This window comes from Ctenopharyngodon idella, chromosome 3 (assembly GCF_019924925.1).
Source record: "Ctenopharyngodon idella isolate HZGC_01 chromosome 3, HZGC01, whole genome shotgun sequence".
NCBI classification, from domain to species: domain Eukaryota; kingdom Metazoa; phylum Chordata; class Actinopteri; order Cypriniformes; family Xenocyprididae; genus Ctenopharyngodon; species Ctenopharyngodon idella.
The window spans coordinates 10516044-10536384 of NC_067222.1; the positions used below are offsets into that span (position 1 = coordinate 10516044).

The 20341-nt window shown below is 37.4% G+C and overlaps 1 protein-coding gene across 1 annotated transcript; it reads right to left on the reverse strand.

Annotated features, from left to right (window-relative positions):
- Nucleotides 1–368: 368 nt before the first annotated feature.
- Nucleotides 369–19944, reverse strand: LOC127509876 (zinc finger CCCH domain-containing protein 7B-like). The gene is made up of 23 exons (XM_051889083.1): nt 19703–19944; nt 18758–18833; nt 18098–18134; nt 17712–17909; nt 13515–13673; nt 13160–13240; nt 12968–13024; nt 12796–12835; nt 12147–12328; nt 11807–12062; nt 11346–11404; nt 11157–11259; nt 10224–10385; nt 9911–10116; nt 8735–8835; nt 7681–7862; nt 5665–5720; nt 4872–5119; nt 4678–4783; nt 3933–4041; nt 1969–2096; nt 1714–1886; nt 369–1536 (listed from the first exon to the last, which is right to left on the reverse strand). Exons 2-23 carry the CDS (start codon nt 18814–18816, stop codon nt 1356–1358), a joined length of 2883 nt encoding a protein of 960 aa, XP_051745043.1. The 5' UTR covers nt 18817–18833; nt 19703–19944; the 3' UTR covers nt 369–1355.
- Between the last annotated feature and the right edge of the window lie 397 nt (nt 19945–20341).

The following is a 20341-nucleotide window of genomic DNA, read 5'->3' on the forward strand; positions in this document are numbered from 1 at the left end:
TGCTAGCATGATGCAAGTGCAAACGGCAGTCTAAAAATGTATATTAAATAAAAAAAAAAAAACTTTCTTAACTAGAATTTAAATTTAGAAATTATTAAAGTGATTGTGTACTTTGTCGTGGTCAGTGGCCAACTTAAATACATTTTATCTCAGATTTTACCTCAGCACACCTCAGATTGTTCGTGCGCAAATCAACCAAACAGCAGGATATTTAATTACGTAATTAAGTTAAAAAAAACTCTCATATCAAAAAAACATTGAACATATAAGCAAAATCGATTAACAAACTGTCAGGAAGCGCTTGTCTCTGGAGGAAAGTGACCGTTAATCAGGCGCGTGTTAAAAAATTTAAAATTCAAACTTCGTGCCCCATTCAAAGCATCTCTTTTATTCACAAAGAATAAATATTATGAATAATCACCACCATTTACTAAATAAAATCTTTGGTAGATGTAAGAAAGCTCAGCTGAAAACACCAGTTTGCTTCACATTGTAAAATCAAACACCTCAGGCCTGCGTGCATTTTACATTTTTAAAATGTAAATACAATTTTACCTCACAAACACTAATTTTTAATAATCTTGTGTTAAAATAACATAATATTATTCATATAAGTGACTGTAGTAACACTCACACTTGTGCACATGAAAAATGTATTTGAAACTATGCAACACACGACAGGATTTCTGACCTATTTCCGCTGATTCACATGATTTACAAACGTGAAATATTGGGTTCAGAACAGAGAACTAGAGAAGAAATACATAGTTATTAAAAAAAAAAAAAAAAAAAAAAAAAAAAATATATATATATATATATATATATATATATATATATATATATATTATATATATATACACGATACTAAAAACAATTAAACATATTTCATAAAATAATGTTTATTACATAATACTATGATCAATATTAACGTTTCATTTTCATGTACAAACAGTGAATTACAGTAAGAATGAAACAAACTTATAAAAATAACACTTCTGTGCTCATCTTATTGAAGTCCTGGACAAATCAACAACTGAAAGACAAAATGTCCTGATCGCTGTCTAACAGATGAAACGTGTATTCAGTGTATGAACAGAATGAACACTAACGATCAACAGTTCAGAAGATCCAGAATCACTTCAGACAGAGTAAAATTAATGTATTGAACTGCATCCACCATTTTGTTTCTCAAAATTGTTCCATTCACAGACATAAGAAACATGTGTTCTGGGTCACGTCTGGATGATATACACAAGTTCAGTCTGGAGGTTAACATATTTCAGCTTCATTAAAACATGCAAACACTCATCTCACAGTAACTCTCACAGACTCAGTACAAATGTGTACTTGTTTGTTTAGTTCTGAAGCAGGAAGTTGTAGATCCCAAAGTCATTGTCAGTTGGAGAGATCAGCATGTCAGCTCTGGCTTTGTCCAACCTCCTGCGCAGAAAATCCCTTCGTCTGTGCCACTCCTGAAGCTCCTCCTCACTGTGAGCGAAGTCACAACTCAAGCCTTCAGTACAACCATCAGCCAACCTGTCAATCAAACACCACAGCCAATGAGGACATAGACCACACCTTGACTGATCAGACAACATGTGACTGAGTTACAAACTAATAACAGATGAGGGGAGCTGGTTTGCTCTGACCAGTCAGAAGAATTCTTCAACAAACTCATCATTGATCATGTTCATTGACTTGAGGATTGTGTACCTGGGACAGATGGAGAAACAGGGTCCAGGGAAGCGATAGGACCAGGACAGACTCTCATCTTCTCCCTCTCCGCTCAACACTCTGTGCTTGTGTTTCTCTGAGGTGATGTGCTGCTGCCACTGCCGATGACTGTTGCTGTGTTTACCACACAGAGGGCAGTAGAAACTGTCCAGCTACACCAGCAAACACACTTCATGAGATCACGTGGAGAACGGTAAACATTAGAACGGCAAGAATAAACCTGTGAGCACCAACCATTGGTTCAGCAAAGTCCGTTGGCATGGTGATCTGCTTCTCCTCTATTGGCTGAGGCGGTGACGTGCCGTCAGATGCTCTGTTCTGATTGGAGAGCCAGACGTCAAACACCTGCTGGATGTCCGTGACTGCAATTAAACCAGTCATTCATTCAGACTATGTCTAGACTGTGACATCAGCTAAAACCAAATTCACACACATGTATGTGAAGATGTACTGTGCTGGTGACAGTAAAGAATGCTAAAGTTAGGACAGTTTGTCACATATTCAAGCGTCTTGTATCATGAGTGAACCATGCTGGCAAAAGGAGTCTGAATGCGGACGGGCTAATTTCGAGCAAAACAATTTTGGTCGAATTTGAGGTTCACACAAAAATTAGTTCATTAAGCCCTCGTCTAGAGATCCCAATGCTCCAAATTGCAATTAAACATCTAAACATATCGTTATTTGTACGTTTTCTGAGAGAAGTACCTTTCCTTTGTCCGTGAAAAATACTGTTTTTCTCTGTTTGCTTCTCGACAACTGGCGCTTCCTCTCAGCACAAGTTTGGTATCGTTTTAAAGCGCAATGATAATATTTATAGTGAATTCTCGATGGCATGAGTCTGAATCAATGAAATGTGATTTTCAAACTTTTTCCATTTCTCTGGGAGCTTTCATATGTAAATTGTGCAAGCTTTATCCATTAGATCAAAATTTCTGAATGTTGATGTTGATCATTTTCAAACAAAATGATCTTATTTGCGCTGACTGACAGATCTGAAGCGCGCGCACAAAGACAGTGCGATCCCAATACAGTTTTTCAAAATATCTGTCTTGGCGACAAAGTTGCCAAGTCCACGGTTTTCCCACGGAATTTGGGCTACTTTAACACCAGAAACTCAGATTTTACCCCCCCGCAGTGCGATTTTTACCAGGGTACCCCCCTGAAACGCGATTGGGCTGGTTTAGGGTTAGTTTTGAGTAGCAATTGGGCGGGTTTTGTTGTGAAAACCTGGCAACCCTGCTCAATACAAACATTATCTATTATGTCTTAAGTAATGTCTGTTTCATTAATGTTAATCAAACAACTGCGGTATCATGGGGGAAAAAGTTGAATATATATTTTTCCTATAGATATTTAGTTTGACTTGGTTTGTACCAAATCTGGTGGTATTACCAGGATTTTAAGGTATGGTTGCTGGTGATTTTGTTTTTGGAAACTTCAGAAAACTTTAACTCGATTCTCAAAATTTACTTTGCTGACTACTGACTTCAAACAGGTGTAGCTCAGTCATTTTTTTTGTCTGATTCCAACAAATCATACAACATTTTGAAGGTTTTTTTTAATAGAGAATGTGAAAATAGTAACACGGGCATAAAAAATGTGCTTGTCCACTTTGTGGTGCTATAAAAGGAAAAAACTTGAAAATGGTCTAAGGATCTACTGGTCCTACTGACTTGAAAATTGACTTGCAATGTCTTTGTCAAAGGTGCCATTGTCTACGAAAAAGACATTCACATACAGTATGTTAAAAAACATGACTGCCACCAACCAACTTTTAAGCAGCTATTAAACAAGGTTGAAGAGGTCGATCAGAATTAAAATCTGTGGGCATGTTTGACTCTTTGATCCCAGAGGTCTGTGCAAAATTTGGAGGAAAAAATAAAAACCCGCCACCCGGGAGGAACTATCATAATTTACGTGTTCAAATGATTGTATGCTATGTTACTGTATATTATTGTATATTACATTTCACTTACACACACGTTGTTCATACAATACGTTAGATCTCCTCATTCTAAATAACTTTGTAGGTTAAAAGGGTTAAAAATGTTGTTACTATATTTTTATAAGACAAACTGCAATTTTTTCTCCCCTAAATTTCAGCCCTGACACTAAACCTCATCTATCACACTACACAGGACCAACTTCAGCGCATGAATAAACAACAGTGTTGACTGTGTGTTTGATTTCATACTTACAGCCATTGTTCTTCATGTACATCCACAGCTCCTTCTCCTCCTGACTGTGAGCGAAAGTACAGTTCCCGATGTAATGACATTTACGCTGCTTCAGCACATGGATGCAGATCTGTGGGGGAACATTCAGAAGTAGCGCCAAGAGCACACAGTCTAAGCATCTTTATTAAAGCGTGCACACAGAAAGCCGCCTCTCTGACAGCACGTCGAGTGCAGAATTGAGTTCTCTTCAGTTTGTGTGTATTTGAAAGGGCAAATGCACACAAAAATATATCAAACTGCCCGTGTTGGTGAGTATTCCTTTAAATAGTCAGTTATGTCTTAAACAGTTGGGAGAAAATCAGATGTGTACCATTCAATCTGTGCATTAGCTTCTAAAGTGACAGTAGCCTAAACCTGCTGCTGTCTGAGTCCTTAAAGTTAAAAAAAAAAAAAGACAAAAAGAAAATCACTCACTGCTCTTCACTGAGTAACTTTAGTAGCTTTAACAAGGAATTATACAAAGAAGATTATTGAATTTTAGTCGACAATCTATTGTAGATTTAATCAGCTAAAATCTCAGCAACAACTCAGATGACTAAAACTAAATGCCGATTTAGTCAAAAGACTGACTAAAACTAAATCAAAATTTGCTATCAAAATTAACACTGGTTTATAATAGTTCAAATATATTGTATGTAGAATAATAAATAAACAAAATAATTCACATCACTACTTTGAACAGAGTAAAGGAGTTGTTTTCACTCACGTCGTATTGTTGAGGAAAGGTCTTGGCAAAAGGCACAGGTCGCACTGTGACCCACTTCTTCCTCTCGTGAGACCTGACCAGTAAAACCCTTCTGTCTTTGGTCCAGCTGAAGAGAGACAGACAGAGAAAGAGAGTGAGAAGGTTTGTGTGTGTTCAGATGCGGCGTCTGTGTGTGTCCGTCCGTCCGTCTGCACCTGTGTCGGGCTTTAGCGGTGCAGTATTTCAGCGCTCGGTCCGGTTCACTGAGCAGCCCATCTTTCCAGCACTGACCGCACACAAACTTCATCATCAGCTCCAGCCTGTGACCTTTGACCTCAGCTGTATCAGCACTTCCTGTTCCCTGCACAGGACCCGCCTTCCCATTCGTTTGCTCTGCTCTGATTGGACTCTTTGGTTTTGCTGCAGTGTTTTTATTTGGTGATCGTGAAGCCGCAATCACAGGCTGATGAAGACACAATATAAACAGATTGAGTTTAGAGACGATCACTAAATGCTTTATGACAAGCTGTTTATGAAGTTACTCATCACTAGTACTAGCTTTCATAGTGATCAAACCTCTAACACTAAGCATTTCAAGGATAATTTAACTAAAAAAAAAACAAACAAAAAAGAAAACATCCCATTAAACCCACGCCGTATTTGAGCAATGACCAAAGTCAAGTTGCCAATTTATTATTATTATTAAATAATAATAAATGACAATTTATTATTATATACTTAACCTGGTGCTGTTCTAAAGTTGTATGACTTTCTTTAGTTTTATTTTTTATGGGCCTTTAAGCATTATTACAGTTTCTTAATGACAATTGTCATTAAAACACTGAATCATTTTGTTGTTACAATAAAACCAATATTTATACCAAAAATAAACGCAAAAATAAAGTCATACGATCTTAGAACAGCACCAGGCTGAATAAATAATGATAATTATTTAATAAATACTTTGATATTATATTAATATTATGTAATAATTGAGAAGAAACTCACACGCTGCTTGTTCCAGTGTTTTTTGGACTCCTGCACAATCTCTTCATGGCTGATACCTAAACACAGAGAGATGAAGTTTGGTGAGTTTATCATGGATCACTGATGTAATGCAGCACCTCAAACATAAAACATCTATTTGAAACATTTATTCTTAAATATGTGCCCCAGTTTACAGCTGGTATTGAGATCCAAACCACAATCACAACTGTTCAGCACCAAATACAGGTGTAAAAGGGCTGCAAAACATTTCATGATCGGATCAATGAAAAAAGAGACTGTATTACTGTGATATCTGCAAACCCGATTCCAAAAAAGTTGGGACACTGTACAAATTGTGAATAAAAAAGGAATGCAATAATTTACAAATCTCATAAACTTATATTTTATTCACAATAGAATATAGATAACATATCAAATGTTGAAAGTGAGACATTTTGAAATGTCATGCCAAATATTGGCTCATTTTGGATTTCATGAGAGCTACACATTCCAAAAAAGTTGGGACAGGTAGCAATAAGAGGCCGGAAAAGTTAAATGTACATATAAGCAACAGCTGGAGGACCAATTTGCAACTTATTAGGTCAATTGGCAACATGATTGGGTATAAAAAGAGCCTCTCAGAGTGGCAGTGTCTCTCAGAAGTCAAGATGAGCAGAGGATCACCAATTCCCCCAATGCTGCAGCGAAAAATAGTGGAGCAATATCAGAAAGGAGTTTCTCAGAGAAAAATTGCAAGAAGTTTGAAGTTATCATCATCTACAGTGCATAATATCATCCAAAGATTCAGAGAATCTGGAACAATCTCTGTGCGTAAGGGTCAAGGCCGGAAAACCATACTGGATGCCCGTGATCTTCGGGCCCTTAGACGGCATTGCATCACATACAGGAATGCTACTGAAATGAAAATCACAACATGGGCTCAGGAATACTTCCAGAAAACATTGTCGGTTAACACAATCCACCGTGCCATTTGCCGTTGCCGGCTAAAACTCTATAGGTCAAAAAAGAAGCCATATCTAAACATGATCCAGAAGCGCAGGCGTTTTCTCTGGGCCAAGGCTCATTTAAAATGGACTGTGGCAAAGTGGAAAACTGTTCTGTGGTCAAACGAATCAAAATTTGAAGTTCTTTTTGGAAAACTGGGACGCCATGTCATCCGGACTAAAGAGGACAAGGACAACCCAAGTTGTTATTGAGATGTGTTGATGCCATGAAATTTAAAATCAACTTATTTTTCCCTTAAAATGATACATTTTCTCAGTTTGAACATTTGATATGTAATCTATGTTGTATTCTAAATAAAATATTGAAATTTGAAACTTCCACATCATTGCATTCTGTTTTTATTCACAATTTGTACAGTGTCCCAACTTTTTTGGTTTGTATTTTATTTTTATTATTACATTCATAACTGATGTCTTTATTGTCTTTATTATATTATTGTATGTTATTTTGATAAAGTATCGATTTGTTTTATTTGTGTATTTTTTGAGATATTTACCATCTTCTTGTAAATTTGAATTCCTAGCAATGAAAAAGCAAGAAAAAAAGTCGGAAAACAATCCTTTCAATCATTATTGTGCAAAGGGGTAAAGGGGTTTTAAACTAATACCAAACATCACAATTGTTTTTTAATCAAACATCACAACAATATCTGTGTGCAAGTGACGCTTTAGATGAAATTGATGAACGAATAATATTTTAGATTGGTAATTTGTATATTTAAAACTTTGCTCTATTGTAAAATTATTTTCTATTTTAAATTGTTGGTCTATTTAGTATTGATGTTTCACTGTAACAGCAAAATAATTAATTTTTTTTTTTACAACAAATGTGAGGCACATCTGAAGTATATAAAGATACTTGACTACAATAATGTATTTTTTTTTCCCACTCCAGATGTCACATTTGTGCATTTTTAAACTTCTTAGTGCCTTATGAGTTGGTAAGGTATGTTATGATTAGGTATTAAACTGCACTGTGTGTGTATCAGATCTCCAGTGTGTGTTTGTGTACCAGAGTCTCTCTGCAGGATCCAGATCTGCAGTTCGATGAGCGAGTGAGCGAAGCAGCAGCCGTCCTCCCTCTTACAGCCCAAACTGAGCTCATGACGACACATGTCAAACTGACAGTGAGAACTCAACGCTCGGATCTTACTGTAACTCACAGCGCTGTTCTTCACCACGTGAACCAGACACCTGACAGAGGGACACACACACAGATGCTTTATTATGGCTGGCCGGCTAGAACAAAGACACCAATGGATGGATGGATGGTAGGGCTGTGACGGTGAGGAAATTTTCCCACCAGTTAACTGACGTGTGACACCACCAGTAATCACCAGGAGGGGGCATTCCCCTCTTTTGCACCATGCTTTTAAATCGCTAATATGAGATAAAGCGAAAGTAAAATGCGCACGGCCGCACGGGCATTCATAACAGTGTGGAGCGAGCATTTTCAATTAAGTTGAGCTTCCATAGGAATGAACTAAAAACGCTCTATGCCAACAGACTATGAATGCTGAGGGTTTTACTTTCGCTTTCATATTAGCGCCAATTCGGCGGCGGCAATTGCTTGAATGGTGAGTTATTCTAAATGAAAAACAAAACAACTAGAAAAACACAACTAATCCTTTGCAGGTTCCCTATTAGGACTGGGTTTAAATACAAAATATTGCAAAAATCCAAAAATCTTCCGCCATTGTCTTGTCAGTCAGCTCCTCACTCTCGTGATTAATGAAATCTGACTCCTCCTGCTGATCTGTGCTGCGACTCTCGTTCGGCTCACGCTGCTTTGAGCAGGTGCGTTCAGTTTTTAATTGTAGTGTTTGTTTTCTAACTGAACTAAATTATTTTTATTACTATAAAAAAAATTAAAACAACGGTGGGGGGCGGTGCCACGGTGGGCAAGTGATATAACTGGTGTTGCAGCTGAACACCGGTAACACCGTCAACACCGATTATTGCAGCAAGCCTAATGGATGGATAAATATAACAATAAAGAAACCGGATGGATGGATGGAACAAAAAAGAAAATGGATGGATGGATGTATGGTGTTTTTATCACGTACTTCTTTTTGTCAAACTGATGTTGTGTTTGTATGTTGGCACACAGAGCGGGATTCTCCTTCCAGCGTTTGCTGATCATTCTGGGTTTACGGTCAAAACAGGCCTGATGAAAGACAGACGACAGTGTTTCAGTATCAGAACAGAGACGTCCAGAGAGTTTAAACAGAAGAGTTTCCACTAAATGTCCCATTAAATAAGCACATGACTCATTCACAGCACTGAACCAGGAGCACCACTATTTTATAGAATATTTTTACCTAAATAATTATTTAAATGAATATTACTTTGATTGATCTGTGTAAAATGATGTCACTTACACGAGATGAAGTATAAGTGCTCTAGAAAAAGTGGTTTTGTCCTACATATTTTTGATTTTGTTAATGATAACTATTATATGAAAATAACATGTTTCATGGACAGAAACCTCTCAGATTTCATCTTAATTTGTTTTTTGAAGATTAGTGTTATGGGTTTGGAATGACATGAGGGTTTCTGTCCCTCCGTTTAAAGTCCAGATAACCAAAACTGATCATTTTTATATGTGAAGAAAAGCCTTATTAAATTGTTCATCACACAAAGCATTTGTATCTCTTCACAAGACCTGGGTTAAATGGCTCAGTTCATATGGATTACTTTTACCATGCCATCATTTCCTTTTTTGACCTTCTAAGTTTTGGTTCTTATTTCAGCATATTAGGTTTCACAAAAAATATGTTTGCGTTGATACATATTTAAATGCTGATTAAATTAATATATAAAGTGTTTGAATATTTGGTTTAATTTTTCACTCTTGTCAACTAATTTTTTTCATTGACTAAAATTAGATGCAATTTTAGCTTTTGTTAGTTTTATAGTAAAACTGACTAAAATTAATGAATATGACATGAAATTTTTGACTAAATTTGGCTAAATATATCCTATTTTTATTTTTTAACACATTTTAAATACATTTTTACTGATTTTGTTTCTTTGCATTTTATTATTGTTATTTCTTATGCATCTCTTGTAATTGTTTTATGATTTTTAAAATCTTTTTTATGTAAAGCACTCACGTTATATCAGTAACACCCCATTATAAGACTCTTTGAACTGAGGAATAAATCCATCAGGAAAAATATCAAGATTGGTATCGAATCGTGAAATTTTTCACCACAAATTGTATGCGTGTTTGCTTTTACCTCACAGAGGAACATAAACATGCCCGTGTGTATGTTCAGGAGTTTAATGACACTGAGTGTTTGTCTCTCATTGGTCGCCAGCGGATTGAAGAGCAGCTCTCTGACGAGTAAGCCCCGCCTCTCCTGCGTCCAGACGTCAATCTCTTCTTGACAATACGCAAACGTGCAGCCCTCACCGTACTTACACACCTGATTCTCCAACACCTCTACACACACACACACACACACACACACACACACACACACAAATAGGGAGGATTACAATCACATTAATTAAGGTATTACTTAATTAATCGTTCAACGGGTGACGCACCTCTGCAGAGCACAAAGGCGGCCTGGAAGTTGTTGCGAGTTGGGCGGGGCCGGATCCGCCTCCAGGGTGAGTTGGCCCCGCCCTTCCGTCTGCACAACAGAAGATCCTTCTTACAGCTGTGATTCACATCAGACCTGAGCTCAAAATCCAGCACACCTGGACCTGAGAGACACACAGACCGATGAGTTGGGGGTAACGCATTACAGGTAACGCAAGTTTTGTAATCAGATTACTTTTTTCAAGTAACTAGTAAAGTAACATTACTTTTAAGTTTACAACAAAATATCTGACAGCTCTCCTGTCCTCATGTTGAGAAATCGTGAGTAAGTGCAGAGGTGTTGTGTGAACATGATGGTTATTGTAGTTTTAGACTAAATGTGAGCATTTACCTATCTCACTTGCACAAAAACCGATTCAGTACTCCTCAAAATGAATAAAAAGAGTCATATGCAGTTCAGAATATAACGCTAACTTGAAATAATTATGTTAAATAGCACTTTATGTATTTAATCTCACTTTATTAACTAATGTCTTTACTGCTGACCTTTGACGATCCAATTCAACCATACTAATGAGCAAAAATTACTTCAGTTAAACAAACATTTGTGTTTCATCTTTTTTGAGCTGCAGATATTAATTTTGTTTTGTCTGCATATGCTTTTTTTGACTCAGAGGAAGACCGTGAGAGTTTAGAGTGCCATTTGGGACAGGGTCATCGGCTGTTCTTCTTCTGCGCTTTTTAATGTTGTGGCTGTTAGCAAACAGCATTGCATTACCGCGTGCCCCGTTCTGGATTGTGGAGTGTGGATCGCCTGTGACTGACTGTATTTGTCGTCTGACTGTATGAACCGAACCTTGACGTCAGGAACGTGAGAGTTCGGGACGAATACATTTACTGTTACACACCTAATAGAAAAAATGAATCTAAATCACCTGTAGAAGTGAAGCAGGTGCTGCAGGCTTGAGTAAATTCATGTGTTTGTTCCAGTGGGTTCTTGGACAGAGAGGAAAGTTTGGAGGTCATGTGACCGTTCCTCTGTAACACACACACACACATGAACTCTCTCTCATGCCAAACAGAGATGCTCTAATGCTTTCATATCATCAGACAGTCACACTCACCGTATGAGAAGAGTTTGTCAGTTTGACAGACGGCAGAAAACTATGACAGACTTTCCCACCTGAAAGAGAAAAACACATACAGCAGAATGAATTTATTTGTTCCCACAGTCTTGGAAAACCTGGATACAAGAGGCAATTTTAAAAGTGTTATTTCTAGAGATAAATCAAATCTTATAAAAAGTCATATGAATGTAATTTGTCTCTCAAGATAACTAATAAAGTAGAAATTGCTGAAGATTATAACGTTCTTTTGTTATCACAAATGTAAATGTACATTCCCTTGAAAAACATTAAGGTCTTGAAACTTTGGGAAGCATAAAATTATTTTACATTTATTTGCAGTTACTTTATTAAACTACTTTAATATACCAACACTCCTAGTTTCTGTAAATAAAATATCTAGTAGGTAATACAGGAATCACATGACAGATTGTGTCATTAGAAGATCTGAATGCACAGACCTGGCAGACTAAATTCAGACAGCGAATCGAGCGCGTCTCCTCCCACCACTAGAGGGCGCTGCAGGGAAACGGTGTCGGCGGACGGACAGATGGAGTCTAACGCGTCCAGGGTGGAGCTGGAAGAGTCCGAGTTCATCTCAGTTTTAGTGAAGGTGTCCAGAGAGTTCAAATGACTCCCAACGGAGGAGAAGAACGCGGGTGGAAGACGAGGAGTCGAAGACGAGAAACACACCAGACCGGTAGGAACGACTCCACTCTGAGTGAGAAACAGGAAAGTTCCAACTAGAAACTGCAAGCTACATCTCCAACACTCAGTGTCGTTATTATTCAGTCGCCTCACCTGCGGTGTGTCTTCCTCTTTAGACATGCAGTCCAGGAGACTGTCCAGCTCGTCTCCCATCAGGTCATTGTCCTCCAGCGGCTGAGACACGGGCACCGACAGCGGCACGGCTCCAGACAGACCCGAAGCCTCATGGGAGTCGCTCACGGGGACTGGGGCCGGTAAGACAGGAGACGGACCAGCTGTTGGGAAGAGACGACAACACATTACAGGCACACAATCAACCGCAAAACTTAAATGAAACACTTCAATACTGTACACTATATACTTGCTTCTATTGTATAAAAATAGCATCTCCATCATTATTTCAGATATACACGATTATGTTTTTTTTTAATTACTTCTACAGCATTAATCTTAATCTAAGATCATTGTGAGTTAATGTTAGCTACTGCAATTTAACCAGAGAGATCTAATTGTAAAGTGTTGCCATTTACGTTTATGCATTTGGCAGACACTTATCTAAAGCGACGTGCATTGCCTTCAAAGTATTTCATCAGTTCATGCTTTCTCTGGGAATTGAGCCAAAAACCTTGGTGGATCTAGCGCCGCGATTTACTATCTGAACTACAGGAAAACATGCTGCATTCCCAGCATTCTATACAGAGCTGTATGATATTATGAACATAATAAATGTCTCTTTAAGTACCTCCAGAGTCAGTCTCTTTCTCCACCTCAACAGACGATATCTGTAAACAAACACAAACGACGAGAGAGGGAGTTATGCTGAGCTGCAACGCAAAGATTAAAATTAAAATTCATACAATGCTGATTAGAGGTTTAAAAAGTAGTTTTTTGTTTTTTTATATATAAAATCCTGCCTCATCTAAAGGTGACGATATGAGCCTGTCGTCCTCAGATCCTGCCGCTTTCCCCCTCTGAGACAAGACAATAAAAAGAAAATATGTTATACAAATACAGCTTTCTGATGATATTATCTTCACAAAACATTTCTTCATGCACTCAAACATAACGTTTGAAAACATGTCATGCAGGGAATTCTGGGTGCTCACGTGAGAACTGATGTACGCTTTTCTGTTCTTCAGGCCCAGACTGGCTGCAATTTCCTGGGACAAATTACTGACCGTCTGATCCTGAAAAAGACACAGAAAACTTCAAAATAAATGGCTTAATTGAGCTTTTTTTCCCCCCATTGGATACATAATCTGGACTAAAAATACATATTTGCAAAATATAAAATACAGTGAAAAAAAAAAATTTGTACAAAATTAACATTTTAAATAATATTACATATTTAAAATAGTCATTTTAAATACTATTAGTTTTCCACTAAATTCCTTTCCAATACACATTAATGAGCAGCAACATTTACTTTCATAATGGTAATGGCTCATTTGTGATGTTTACCTCCGGTGAGGCCAACAGACATGCAGTGCTGCACTCATACGCCTCTCTCAGTTTCCCAGACTCCCTCAGACACATGGCTTTACGATATAACGCTTTAGCACTGTCTTTACACACCTCCAGAGCGCGGTCGCAATCCTTCACCCCGCTGTCAAACTCACCCTGAGAAAATACAACACATTTATATCCTGCTTTGCATTAATGTGAGCAAAAACCCGCCATTTTTGTGTGTGTCCCTTTAAATGCAAAAGAGCTGCTGGTCCCTGCCCCCTTTCCAGAAGAGGGCGGAGCTTTAACAGCTCGCACTTCGGTTGCTCAACAACAACAAAGCTGGAAAATCTCACGCAGCCAAAATGAGGATTGTCAGTAACAGTGTTCAGCCTTACATTGTTCAAACTGGAGTCGGACACTGATGGAGAGACTCAGGAAAACTTTTAGAATGCATCTGGATGTTTCTGAATGGTTAATGGATAAATGTATGTAGTTGCTGTGGAGTTGATTCAACTTTGAGTTTGAACTTTGAGCGTCGTAACTTTGCAGATGTTGTTTATGCTCAAACAGCAACATTGTACACTAACTAAAGTTAAAAAAGTGAAATCATAATCAACCACCCCTTTAAAAGGTACACTATGTAACTTTTGGCCCTCTAGTGGTTAAAAAACAAAACTGCATGCATTTTGTGGAAGAACATTGTTTTGGTTGTGCTTTGGCTCTATGTCAGTGCAGATGAATATGGTTATCCTACTGCTCATAAAATATTCACTACTAGGCTTAAGGCTTAACAAACGCAATTTCCTGCAAAAACCATCCCGACCGGTCTAAAATATAAACACTTATAATCAGTGTTGGGGGTAACGCATTACAAGAAACTCAAGTAACATAATCAGATTAATATTTTCAAGTAACTATAAAGTAACACATTACTTTTAAATTTACAACAAAATATCCGAGTTACTTTTTCAAATAAGTAATGCAAGTTACTTTATTTTCTCATTTATTGACAGCTGAAAGGTTTGAGCTGTGCCCTCTCCCGTACTTGCATGAATTTGCATTTCCTTCAGCCTGAGGCTTATTCACCAATTTTGGTGTGAAAGGGCCTTTATATTTGCCCAAAAATAACTTTTTTGTTATTAAAAAACAAAACAAAAACAAGCCCAGCCCAGGTGAGAAAAAGTAACACAAAAGTAACGTAACTGATTACTTTCCTTAAAAAGTAACTAAGTAACACAATTAGTTACTTTTATGGGAGTAACACAATATTGTAACGCATTACTTTTTGTAGTGCGTTATAAAAGTTGAAAGTAACTTTGCCCAGCACAGGCTTAATAGGCTTACCATAGTAAATCAGGGTAAGGCAAAAAAAAAAAAAAAAACATTTTGGAAGTAGAATTGATGATTATTGACTAAAATTTTGTTAATTGTGAACAACAAAAAAGTTACATATTTTACCTTTTAAACAAGTCTTTAAATATAACTTCATGAACTTCGCAAATCCGGCTGTTAGTTATTCTGAAGAGTGGCAGAGCAGAGAGATACATGGGAACTAAGGGGATTCAGACATGATTTAGGTTTATCAAAATATTTCTTTTGTTTATTTGTGTGACCCTTCCGATAATTTCATTGTTTCATTTGATTTAAGTAACTGGATCTAGTGTGGATATAGATTTCACACTCGCACTATAGGCACATTAATATTATATTATTAATATTAATATTATAGGTTAAAATCAACACTTAAACAACCCACTAAAGATGAGCGGGAGGAATTTGACCACATCTAGAAGTCCTCAACCCAGCAAACTTTGTCTGGTTCTTCTAGTGGCCCTCGTCTGACCAGCCTGGTGACGGCCTCATAGTCAGATCACGTGCATCCAGCTGGGGTTAGAGAGGGATCTGGGACTTTGGGAACTGCTCAGTAAGCTCTTTCTCATGCTATCATGCCGTCCTTGCTCCTTATCTATGTGTGGAGAAATCCTTGCCTGGTTTCTTTGGTATCCTTGAACATTTCTTACATCCCAGCTCATGACTTATTGATGTTAATGTATTCTTGGCGTTGAGTATATATACACTAACTGAAGAATAAACCGCTGAAGATGCTTGAACTCTGAACTCTTGTCTGTGCTTTCAATTTCGTCCCATGGCAAAGGGCAACTGAGAGTACTGGGGCGAAAACGCTGAACCTTTCTAGATTTTACAACAATTTAAGGAAAAAAGCACAAAAACTTACCAGATTACTGAGTACACTGTTGGTTACATGTTTTAACTTTTTCTTTATTTGTGAAAAGTACTACAATATGATTACAAAATCAAGAAGTTGCTATCTGAAATATAAATTGCTTATTTTAAAGATTTAATTTTATTGTATTTTTTATGTTGATTTATATTAAATTATTTCTAATTTAGTAAATATGCAATATATTAATTTTATTGCAATTGTTATGCATGTTTTATTTACTATCTTTAAATTAAATAGCTTGACATCAAGTCAAGTCATATTGCAATAGGCTTGCTGCGATAGTCTGCGATAGCCACTGGTGTTACCGGTGTTCAGCCGCAACACCAATTACATCACTTGCCCCCCCCGGGGCTAAACCCCCATTGACATTCATAACGGTGCATGTCTATTGGCGTGGAGTGTTTTCAGTTCATTCCTATGAAAGCTCAACTTCCACAGGAATTAATTTAAAACTCTCACACACTGTTATGAATTTCCGTGCGGCTGTGCGCATTTTACTTTCGCTTTCAAATCAGTGATTTAAAAGCAAGGTGCAAAACTTGGAACACCCCCCATCCCGGTATTACCAGTATTGTCACACGTCGATTAACCGGTGGGAACATTTCCTCACCGTCACAACCCTAACTATTAGTAATCAATATTTTATATGCAACATAAAATGTAAAACTTAAATTCACAGCTAAAACTGCTGAAATCTGAATTCTAGAGAACCTGGCCACTATTTTTATGTAAAGTTTGGGATATTACACAAAAAAAAAAAACTGAAGGAAAACTTTGAGGCAGATAATTTTTTATCCAATAGGACATGCATAAACTATAATGGATAGGCCTGTCGCGATAGTCGATATATCGACTTATCGCACAATATATGGACATGACCTCGTTAATTTTTGGTGACGCGATATATTGCCCATTATGTTTACACAAAAATAAATGTCACCGACATTTTGTCGATCGTGCTGCCTCTGTCATCTCGTCAGCTCTCCGAGGCGAAAGCAGGGCTCAGCTCCTTCATACTGACATCGACAGGCGGAAAAATGCACCATTCATGTCGTTATAGCGTTTTCCTGACAACTACAGACAGTTTGGAGTGCAAATGCACTCATGTTCCGCAATCTACAGGTGCAATTATAAACATAACAGCGCGAAATGGTGCACGCTCACAGCTAGTTTCACACAGGACGTAGCAGTCGCAAGTGTTTTTTTCTACTTGTTATTTTGCAGTTTTTGTTAGCAAAGGTTTATTTATTATTTATTCAACATTATTATTTTTTTGACGCTTCAATTCCAGTATCTAAATATTCTTAAGAGTTAAGTTCATTATCATTTGAAAGTGTTTAGGCCTACTTGCATTATTATGCTGTTATATTATAATTATGTATTAAGTGGCATAAAATGGTCTTAAAATGACAATAATATCGCATATCGCAATTATTTCTGGGGCAATATATCGCACAACAAAAAGAAGTTATCGTGCCAGGCCTAATAATGGAAACACATTTACTTAAAAATGCGCAACAAAAGAAGTCATGACATGTGACTTTGCCTAAACAGATCATGTGGTTAGAAAAATGGGACCGCATAACTGGACTAACCAGTGGCGCAATCTTATCACACAGATTCACAAATGTTGGTTCAGTCATTCTGAAATGTGTGAGCCAAAGTCTGTCATCAGAATGATTTGGTTTAATTCCCTTCCAGAAACGTTTCTCATGACAGCCTTTATTGTGTTTTGTCTGTTGCTCTGAGATGCAACTCATTTATAACGTAGGAAAAAAGAGCCACGGTTTCTTCCCTGATTGCAGCAATTTTAATTCTTATTACAGATATTTTGTGCCAATTTCCCAGAAAGTTGTTCTCTTGAACACGGGATGGAAACGCTAACTCGCAAAATGTTTTATGCAATATTCCAATTTTGCACACAAGTTACATTCACAATTTTGGATGTAAACAGCTATATTCACCATGTTCTGATGGGCGGCCGCGCGGTTGATGTACAGACTCTCCAGCAGGGCAGCGGGAACATGAAGCCCCTCGGCCTGAGCGTAAAGTGCCACATTGACGCCCTCGCTGAAATGACCCCATGCCTGCGTCCACTCGCCCTCTCGAAAGGCAGCGTTGCCCTCATCTAAGAGATCACACACCAGCTGTACCACAAACCCCTGATGACACCAACAACAGGGACAGAAGAAACAAACAGACGATGAACAAATGGTCATGAATGTTTTTAACGCTCGTTTCAAGCTATAATAACAGTACCAAACATGCTAAATGTCTGAATGAGTTTACTCAGCTATACTATGGTAACAAATTGTGAATGTGTCTTCATTTGTGTGCAAAATATCTCAACCTCATAGCCTTCAGGGTCCGGATAAGGCAGAGAACTTCTGTAGACATGAAAGAAAAACAAAAATCAACAGTCAGCAGGACTGAATGATACTCAAAATTGTAAGAATAGTAGAGTAGAGAATGACAGAGTAGATCAGTGCTTCTCAGCTGGTTTGTTTCACACAATCTGCCCATGTTGACATCTGTTAAAATTGACCAGATAACACATGAACTGGTGCCAAAATACTTTGATTGGACGCCAACACAGTCTACTATTAGGACAAACCGAAAACTCATTTTTGGGCCACGAACAGCCAGTTGAGAAGCACTAAAAGGTTTGCTGATATATAAGAGTTAGTTTCTGTGGCTGTTTTCATGGCAAGAAACATTTTTGGTAAACTCTGTCAGGTTTTTAAAACTATATTTGGTTAAACTTTGTTAAAAATCTCTTACAAAATATTAACTGTATAAAAAAAAAGCTTCTTCACTGGATTAAACCAAGTACAATCTAATGAAACAAGCTTCAGGGATAAAGAATTTTTGACAAAAACAACTTTCTCCTAATATTAAAAACTTGTGCGTCAACCTGGCCTATTTGGCAACAACGGACATAAACAATCTGGTCTGAGAATAATAGAGCAATCTAGTATTTATTTCTGCAGGGTTTGACAGTTTGTCATACTTGATGAAGCTAAGCGCTCTCTGAATCTCCTCTCGACGCTTCTGACGCTCAGCGCTCATGTTTGACCATCACAAGCCTGAAAAACAAACAAACGCATGTGCAAAAGTTCACGTTTACCATCTGTTCGCCATGACAGTCCCAAAAAGACACAAACGCCTTCAATGTAATAGTGCATTATATAAACCAAATCTTTGGTGAACTTTCTTTTTACAGAAAATAAACCCTGGTAGCTGTGGTTGAGAGAATGATGCTGTAAAAATACTCTGAAATGTAAATATACTTACAGAATCTGTAAATTTCACAATGTAAAACCATATAACCACCATAATAAAGTGATTCGAAAGAAAAACAATTACATGTGAAGTGTCACAGAGAATTCTAGAAATACAGCTTTTCACTGTAAATTATAATATGATTTGCTCATTTTTACTTCGAAAAACAGTACATTTACAGTATTTTCCAACAGATTACATTAAATGTAAGGTTAGATCTATTGTGTTTTTTTTTTTTTTTTTCATATATATAGTAAGGGAATTTACTGTAAACCAATTAACCATTTTAGTCTTCTACAGATAAAATTACAATAATTTATTTCTGTGTGTAGTTTATACACCAATGTATATTTGTGCATCTCAGCAGTGTTTTTATAGGTTTTTAATCGTGTCTGATGTAATGTGAGTTGCCTACTAGTATCATAGTACACTACATGCTCAGATCAGGCTCAAAACCGCTAGTGTACTAGAAGAAGGGAGTTCACTGGACATTTGATACACGCCCAAACGAACTTCCTCCCTTCAGTTTCTGCAAAAACGAAACTGAAGCAGCTGGAAATAAACATTCACAACGAGAACCTAATAATTCATAAAGTCAGCCACCAAAGAGCAAATATAACGCCCTAATAAAAAGTCGTATTAAAATCACTCACAAAGTTTCCAGTAAACTCACCTGTGTGTCTGGAGAAAATCACGACCAAACGCGCTTTCTTCTGAGCTTCCCGTGTGTTTAGATGGCGGTTCGTGTCTAAAACATTAGAGGAATGACTGACAGATTATTAGTTGATAATCTCAAGACATTTTTCCAAATGAATGTGTCAACGCGTGAACTCGACAAATGTTTCCAGTTAATATTCACTTCCCATGAAACGCACGCGGCTGTTCCGCCAGGAGGCGCTCGGTGGAATCCGCGTTCAAATCTCTGGATGGTTTTTATTATTGTTATTATTTTATTGGGAACTTAATAATTGTGAAAATTGTTTCTTTATAGAGTTTATAGCTGCTATAAAAATGGAAACACGCCATAAGAAACATTATAAAGTAATAATCAAATAACCCACATCGAGGAATCAACGAGCAACTGTGATTGGTCAATCCCGAACAGCGCTGATAAAAGTAACACTTATCATGTGACAGTTATGTTCCGACCTAACGGTCGGAGGTCTCTCTCTGGACACTAATAAACTTTAAACGACAACGCCTAAATAATTTTATAGAAAGCAAATCTGCTAACGTCTCCGACCTGTTCTTTAGTAACATATGGATAAACCTCAGTGTAGTCAGTTTGTTGGCACGTGAAGTGACCATGTGT